General features: G+C 30.2%; 1 protein-coding gene across 1 annotated transcript; it reads right to left on the bottom strand.

Annotated features, from left to right (window-relative positions):
• Positions 1 to 717: 717 nt before the first annotated feature.
• Positions 718 to 8,213, bottom strand: ND-SGDH (NADH dehydrogenase (ubiquinone) SGDH subunit). Its single transcript, XM_076464280.1, has 4 exons — positions 8,052 to 8,213; positions 4,540 to 4,751; positions 1,905 to 2,011; positions 718 to 1,075 (listed from the first exon to the last, which is right to left on the bottom strand). The coding sequence occupies exons 1-4, from the start codon at positions 8,155 to 8,157 to the stop codon at positions 937 to 939; spliced, it is 564 nt and encodes a 187-aa protein (XP_076320395.1). The 5' UTR covers positions 8,158 to 8,213; the 3' UTR covers positions 718 to 936.
• Positions 8,214 to 8,885: the final 672 nt, after the last annotated feature.

The following is an 8,885-nucleotide window of genomic DNA, read 5'->3' as shown; positions in this document are numbered from 1 at the left end:
ATAAAACTTCATATATCTCTTCTTCATTGTTAAGAATATGTAAACTTTAAAATTATTAGTTTTTTTTGCAATTAAGTACAAAGCTATACTATGGGCTATCTATGCTCTGCCCACCATGAATATTGTAACACGACTTCTAGAGTTGAAAGTCTGCAGACATATCTCTGAGCCACAGAGGGGGGTGTTATATAATATCACAAAGACTTGCAACTTTTCTTAGAATTTAAAAGTGGAAAAATTTTATGTTAAGTCAGACTTGAGAAATTGGCTATTTACAATGTTCAGAAAAACTTTATATATACAAATAAGAAGCCCAAAACAAACAGGAGGAAAAAACATTCAGGGGAAGCTAATAATAAGATATCCCTGTGCTAGTCTTTACTTTTAAACTCTGACAGTTTTTGGGAACCGTTTAAATATATGACATATTATTATGATTGTACATTTTTTTTTCACTTGCAGATATTTAAAATTAATTTATTACAGAAACATCTTATATTTATCTAACAGCTACTGTTATTATCTCCATCACATGTATTAGTGTAAAGTGTCATTTATATGTACCCAATTATTTATAGTGGTTAATTCCAATGAAGCTGGCAATGTTAAATGCAAAATATTGTACACACCCACATATAGGTTTATTACTTGTAATTTAAAAATTGGTGAATGTATTAATTTTTACAACCATAATTAAACCTCATCTGATTCTCCAACTTTTCAAAACACCATACTAATTTTATTTCAAACTGTACATTTCTAGTGTGAAAGATATGTTTTTTTCACACTCTCCATCAAAACTCTCTCTATATGATACCAGTTACTAATTTCAAAAAGGTCTGCTGTGAAAGAGTAAACTATCATCCTACAGAGGATATAATCTAGTCAGCCAAGAAGAAAATATTAAACTATACAAGCTTCTGAGAGACATTTCTCTCAGTAGCCTCGACTTTCGTGAAATTCCTCTGCCTCTTTTCTATCATATCTGTGATGTTTGCCTGGGGATGGTACGTAGTACCACGCTTTGTAGTCTCCCCTCTTTTCCATCAGATGACGTACCTTCTTCTCAAGTAATCTTAAACAGCAAATATATACAGATGAAGTTATGTGGGTTATAATGAGATTTCATACAGCAAGATGTTTAAGTTATAATCATTTGAGCTATGTGCAAAAATAGAAATTTTATCTATCTGTTATAAATCTACAAAAAGAAAGGGTCATACTGAAAATAATTTCAAACTTTTGGTCAAATAGTTTCAACAAAAATAATCTATTCTTAAAAAGCAACAGATCAATCAATGTATTCTTCTGTTAAGATTGACAAAACATTATTTATAACAAATGTTACCAATAAGCAAGCCATTTCAGCTATGAGCATAGTTTCTTTTCCAGAAAATAATAAATACCATCTAATATAAATGTAACTTTTAACTTCCATACAGCTATTTGCTCTAAACAGTAATAGCATCCAAACTATCAGCATATGCCATGTTATCAAATATGCTTTTCGACATTAACAGTAGAACACTTTTTCCTAAGAACAAAGTTAAGCCAAGATTTACAAAGTTAACAGTATAAAATTATACTTCCAGCACAACTTACTCTAACAATAAATATGTTGTTAAAGTATCATAAAAATGTAGCAACTAAAAGGCACTTTTTAAGGAAGTGCTGAAACTTTTGTTAACAAAAGTAACCCATTAAGGAACACTACGTGTATAAAGGTTACAAACATGAAACATCCAGTGATTTAAATGAAAAGATATGAATAACCTCAAGCTTTTACATTCATTCTTGGGCATTTTAGTGAAATTCAAGCTTTAAGTTGTCAAATGTCTAAGTCTAAACATTATATGCTAAAAATCCAGTAAATAACAAAGGTTTATTGCTTGGGTGATACTAACCTGAGATCAGCCTTTTCTTTTTCTTCATTTAAGAAATGTAGAGTTTTTTCATATTCCTGCTCAGGACTAGGATAAATATACCTTGCAAAAAACTGCTGAATTGGATGCTGTCCATAAATGATAACATAAAAATAAAATAGCACTCTTATTTCTTTCTAGTTTCTTGTAAAAATAAAACAAAAACAAAACTTTTGCAAAAAAACCAAAAACAAACAGAAATGGGTTACAAATAAATAAATAAATAAAAAACACAAGTTACTGTTCCCTAAACCATTTTTTTCTCAATTCAAGTAAAGAACAATTTCCAGTTTATGGACCTTGCCTCAGAAAAAACATGATACTGTTTTCAACTTTAATAAATTTAATGAAAGTCATGAAAAGTTTAAAATTTCTTCCAGAAAACCTGAACACAGTGTCATAATTGTGATGTCATTTAAAAAAAAAAAATTAGTGCAAGTAGCAAAGTTGAAAATATTTTCTCCTTCAATTTGTCCATAAAAATGTTAATAAAAAATTAGTTGCAAGTGGTCAGGAATTTGAATAATTTAGATTGGATATGACAGAGATAAAATATTCTTAGAGATCTGCCTTTTGTGTAAGGATTCTAGAGCAATGTAAGGTTTGTTAACAGGTACTTTAAGTTAACATACAATGGAGGTGAAAGAAGTCTTCTATAGCCATTTAACCGATAACACAGTAAACCTAGCATAGACATCAATAAAATTGAGATCTCTCTCTTGAAAAATTAAAATAGTTCATTCAAGTTCTAACAGGTGAGACCCCAGTTAAATGGATAATGTATCAAATTTTCTATCAAGAAATACCAGGATGGAATCCTGGCCAATACCAACACAGATTTAGTCTGTTTTTCTCAGGACTTTCCTGAAGATGGCAGCAGTTTAGCAGCCAAATAAAAGATAAAAAAATAATAATTAGTATTTAGTCACAAACAGACAAATAGATACATAAAATGTATTATTTACAAATTAACAATTAAACCTGTGTGACCATACATGCTCCTAACTACAAAAATGACTGACATCTGACTACCATAGTCTAACTGTAAGAAATTGATGATTTTCTCTTAGCTTCCTTTTTAGCACTTTCACAAAGAATTGTTTTTAAAAAGTATTGACTAGCATTACTTTCTTAAATAGTTTGAAACAATTTTTATTTTTTACAAGGCTCAAACTTTCTTTATGAGTTGGACTAGCAAAAGTTGCCTGTTAAATTGCATGTTCACCAGTAAGTGTGATATATGACTGAAAATACTTTAAATACATACAAAATACCTTGATCTTACCTATGCCTCATCTTGAGTCTGTTTTTTATGTAGCTATATGTTTTTAGTAAAAAACTATGTACCAAAAATAAATAAACAAGTTAACAAAATACAATATTTTCATCAAGATACTCACACTCACAAAACTATTCTCCTAGTTTAGTAAAATCATTGCTTTTACACCTGATTCACAATACCAATGTGGACATAAATAATAATAATAAAAAAAGTTCCACTTTGTTCATAAATATCTTTTCATTTTTTATCATCATTAAATACATGCAACATCATATCTACTGTATGTATCTGTCTTGTATAATCTGGTGCTTTTGTTGTATACCCCACTTCCACCCATCATATCCCATCTGACTGACAAGTTTCCTGTGGAAGTTTCAAAAAATTTAAAAACAAACAATAGAACTGGACATTTTTTATGCTTTCCGTAAACATTCTTTTCATCTGCAGAAATGTTTATGTGTTAAATTATATCTGTTTAAAAGCTATAGAACTTTTTTTCAATGAGAAGACGTGAGCTCAATTAGATTTAGTGATTATATGATGTCAAAATATTCTGACAACTCAAATCCTTATCTATTGAATATTTTCATATCTATCATATTCAAATAACATATGTATATAAATTAGCTCGTTGGCTACTCAATTACTTCTAACTGCAATAATGATATAAAGAAAATTATTACTTATATTAATAAGAGTAAAATAATTTTTCATTATTTAATATATATAAAAGCAATTGGGAGATACTACTGAATATTTTAAGAACAAATAAAACAGGTCAAGATCTGAAATTTGAATGGTTCTATGAAGCAAAAAACTGTATGCAGTTCTGTGTACTGTCCACTCAGTCTGCAGATTTGCTACATTCTATGTGATGTCACAAGAAAGTTATTTACAATCCAATAATATTGTGAACCTTATGTATAGATCTCTTTGTAGTCCAGTAAATTAAAGAAAAAAATTCAGGTAGTCTATAAACAAGAAAGTTGGAGAACCACTGATACAAAATTATAGTCACTTCCAATTACCATGCCTATCTGCCCCTTCCTTCAAATTAATGCCATAATTGAATACATTTTGATAGTAAACCTCAGTAATTAAATGGAAATATTTACTTTTATTGAAGAAATCCCATTACCTGTACTGTGCATGAAAATATTATTCTGAAATGTTTCTTTTGAAAAATACAAACTTCAAAAGAACTTTTGACCAAGTTAGCTCATATATATGTACAGCACAGATTAGATGACTAATAATAATAAAAAAAAAAACTATTAATGCTGTTCTTGATATCAATTTAAATGTTTACTTTTAGATTGAGGTAAAATGATTTACTCTGTAATATTCCCAGTGCTTGGGTTCATAGCCTTCTGGTATCTCTGCCAGTTCAGCTGGACCAATGAATACATTTACACAAAAAACTAGCAAACTTAGAGGTATTACTCCTAAAAGGATGTAGAAATGTACAGCATCCTTAAATTTGTTCCACTGGAAGCGAGAAGGATGGATAACCATATGTCTTTTATCTGATGAATGTCGAAGTTGATCTGGAAGAAATAAACAAAATTTTGAAAAGTCACTAATTCTACATAGCCATCAATAGAAATAATTCTTACCATCAGTATTTAAGCCAGAAGTTAATGCTTTGAGTTAAAGAAGCCCAACCCTTATATTTCTGAAAAACAATAGAATTTTTAATTTTCTTATACGTTACTTACTAACTGTAGTAATATTTCAACGTTTTCTACATTTCATTGGTTTATCTTCTATTTTCCTTTGCTTTTCTGCCAATAACCTCAGACAGTATAAAACAACGGTAGTGTATCTGAAGGAAGCAGCTTTACTCGTGATATTTCAAGCTTTAATTCAATACTTTACTTCATAACTTCTCCATTTGTTATTAAAACATCAATGTGGGATTAATCAGTGCCTGAACAGTTTAACTGCTTTTAATTTTTCATTTGATTTTACAGAATTCCAAATCTTTGTGTCTATTTTTCTAGTTTTAATTTATTAGCCACAACCTCGTCAGTTTGTCATCACCTTTTCTCAAATACAGAAAACTAAAACCAGACAATAACTTCATTAACATTGAACTCTTAATTTGTGCAATTAAAACCCATAACACTGAGTTTTTTCCACTAAAGTAAAAGTCACCAGAAGATTAAGCTTTCACAACTATTCATTTCTCACCCATCACTGTCCACACCAAAACATTAAAATCAAATACATTGTAACCCCTCACATTCTTGTGTGAAACTCTGAAAAGAAATTAAAGCATAAACACACACCAGATTACTACATAAACTATTCCAGCAGTTTATAAATATAATCAAAAGAAATTTTACAGACAACTCTCCTTCTCGGCTATCTAATCTTAAGCCCAGTACCCTGAATACTTTTTTTTTTCTCTTTCTTCAAAACATAATTGTTTTTAAATCTACATAGAACTCCTTAACCACTATTGGGGACCAAGTCCCTACTCCTACTCTACTCATACTTACCCATTATCTTGGTATCATTTGAAAATTTACCACCTTAAGAAAAATAACAGTGAAAGCCATTCACCTCTTAAATGCAATATGTATCTGACCACACTAACCTACCAACTTAAATATTACATACAAGACTTTCAAATCCATACATCTATTCAGTAAAAATAGTAAACATTTACAGCATACATCATCACATCAACAATTAAAACATTCCACAATTTTATAACTCTTTCCAAAGATGCTTTGATGTTCCAAAACTCAAATCTATTCCTGATGTTCAGGTTTACATGTAAACCTTTTCTTTTCTATAAGACTATCTACACCTCGACAATTTGTAAGATATCAATCAAGTCACCTCTAGTTCTTTAATGGTCCAAAGTAAAAAAAGTTCAATGAGAACAATGCATTCACACACACACAACTTGTTTGGAAACTGAGTGCAAGTCTGAAGCTATAAAAGGAGAAGGTTCTGTTTATGGTAAAGAAAAATACATCAGTTCTATTTCTTCTCAATCTTGTCTTAATAATCTCTTTGAAATTCTAGGAGAAAAATTTTATATGTACCTATCATAAGCTTTATTTCAGAATAAATTTTCATAAGGTCCTTTTTTTTTAAAGTACTTATACATAATAGTCAGTTGAAGAGATTTACAAGTAAATTACATATTATGTTACACAATGAAAAACAAAATTATTCACCTCCCTAACAAACAAGCATGGCATGCTTATTTATAATTTCAAAGTCAACTTAATTTCTATGCTTCAACCTTCACATCCAGTAATTACTCAATAATGGTGGTGCATAAACACAAAACTAAGAATAAGATAGGAATGTTGTTTTTAAATACTTAGTTGTATTTCTGGTAATCACTTTCACTCATAAGTTCTAACACTTACTGATATCAGGTGTGCAACCAACGTTTTTGTTTTTTTAAAGACAAGATCTCACTTTCAATCACCAACTAATATATGATTATTGTTACTATGTTCCTCAGAGTGAAAAATTAGGACCCTTTCTTTTTTGTCATACAGATGTATTGTAACAACACTTTTTTTTACTGTTTGCTAAATAATCCAGTATTTATCATAACACATTTTAAAAACCACAGAAAAAAACTGTTAAAAGCTTATCTGGTTTAAAAATTAAAAAATGTATCTCAACTATCATAAATTCATTGATAAAAATTTTCTCTTTTTCATAACTGGGTATGTTTTCAAATCTCACTTTTTCCAGCTGTCTGATGACAGGTTAAGAAAATAAATTCAAGAGGAAAAGAACAATTGATCATACGATATGTTTATCAGGTGATTCTCTGAGTAAAAGGAGCTATGTATAATGACAAACTGTATTATCACTCACATTCAGGAAGAACAAACTAACATAATTTTACATCTTAACTGCTTCCAATCAGGATAAAAAGTAGACTAAAAACTATGATGTCTGGTAACCTCACAAATCAATATTTCTCAACCAGCAATCTGTCAAAACAACTGTAATGGTCATTGGGATTTCACAGAAACTACCAGAATATTCACGTATAAGTTATAATGGTTTCTCATTGTACTTGCATTTTTCAGTCCACAACAGCTTAGGGAAGCATCAAATCAGTCCTGGTATACTAGTGATATTGAAAATGTTGAGAAACTGCTAAGAATGATAAAATGATACAACTTGTGTCTTTCATGTATATTATTATAACTGCTACTTATAGAATAACAAAATATAAGTTTTTCATTGTTTGAAACTAGTGCAAACGAGATAGAAATAATCTACTTAAATTACGTTTCCTACAGTATTACAAACACATTTTCATAAATTTTAAGTATACAAGCATCTCCCCCAAAACCCTCTCCACTGCACCACCAGTTTCACAGAAGTGCATCGCTCCATCTATCGTCCATACCATAATAATCAATAAACACTATTGTCATATCATTATTAATTAGTTTGAAACGTAAAGTCGTAGCAACTTCAATTTTAAAAAAAATATTAAAGACAGAAATTGTGAATTTAGATAGAACTTAAAAGTTATGATAAATAAACTTAATATTCCGAGAATTATTTGATTTCAAAGTTTTAAGTTCAATGGAAGTCCAGTTCAATCTACATTTTGATTAACGTGTTATTGTGTTGTACTTGTTTAGGAGAATTCTACTCCTCATCAGCAACCCTAAACATAAGTGTACCAAATGAAGATAAGCTGGACTTATAAAGTTATATCACTTATACTCCCATCGAAAAAAGGTCAGAAACGTTAGGTTTCTTAATATTTACAATTGAAAGAGTCGATTTAATGAATACTTATACTAACATTATTAATAAAAAAAATATCTAAATATGGGGTACGTTACCAAACAAAACAGCGGGTAACTTATTCTTTGATCTGATACCATTCAGAACCTTATTCGGAATTAAACTACAACCACCGAATTTCCTCAACACGCTCAACACAACCATTTTTGCCCTTCTTCTGATCCTAGAAAACACTTCTTGCAGTGACCTCTGTATTTTGGATGTAATTAAAATGCAAAAAGGATTATTATTACTTTTATTCTGTGAATGTATACTTATTTTACAAAAATGTGTGTTTTTATTTCTGTTTACCCATTTGTTGTTAAAACATGTTCTATTATTGAAATTTTAAAATTATTTTGTAAAAATAATGCAAGATCTAGTCTCCTCTCTTTTTTGTCTAAAAACCTTCTTCGGACAGAACGTGAACAACCATATCCGTCCGCAAAATTTTGTCCTTTGCTGTTTTCAATATTTATGTCCGTGTAACAATAACAGATTAGTTTATTTATTTCCTGACGCGTGCGACAAGCTACTTTCACTTGCCTAAGTGCGCAAATAATATTTCAACAGAAATTCCGAGACTAGTAGTCAATATACTTAACTTACAAATAAACTTATTGAAGTTTCTTGTTAATCATTAGGCCCGGAATTGCCAGGTGGTTAAGGTAATCGACTCGTAATCCGAGGGTCTCTGATTCGAATCCCTCTCACACTAAACATGCTCGCCCTTTCAGCCGTAGGGGCGTTATAATGTTACGGTCAATCCCAACTATTCGTTGGAAAAAGAGTAGCCCAAGAGTTGGCGGTGGATGGTGATGATTAGCTGCCCTCTCTATAGTCTTACACTGCTAAATTAGATAGTCATCGAGTAGCTTTGCACAAAATTCAAA

This window comes from Tachypleus tridentatus, chromosome 10, assembly GCF_004210375.1.
Source record: "Tachypleus tridentatus isolate NWPU-2018 chromosome 10, ASM421037v1, whole genome shotgun sequence".
NCBI classification, from domain to species: Eukaryota; Metazoa; Arthropoda; class Merostomata; order Xiphosura; family Limulidae; genus Tachypleus; species Tachypleus tridentatus.
This window is presented reverse-complemented; position numbering and strand designations above follow the sequence as displayed.

Bases quoted from the DNA above. Each gene is read 5' to 3' on its own strand.
- ND-SGDH (XM_076464280.1), bottom strand. From the start codon at position 8,157: ATGGTTGTGTTGAGCGTGTTGAGGAAATTCGGTGGTTGTAGTTTAATT. The intron at 4,752-8,051 runs GTAACGTACCCC...TATTTCTTCCAG, and splicing joins GTTACCCGCTGTTTTGTTTG to ATCAACTTCGACATTCATCA. The intron at 1,076-1,904 runs GTTAGTATCACC...TTGCTGTTTAAG, and splicing joins AAAGAAAAGGCTGATCTCAG to ATTACTTGAGAAGAAGGTAC.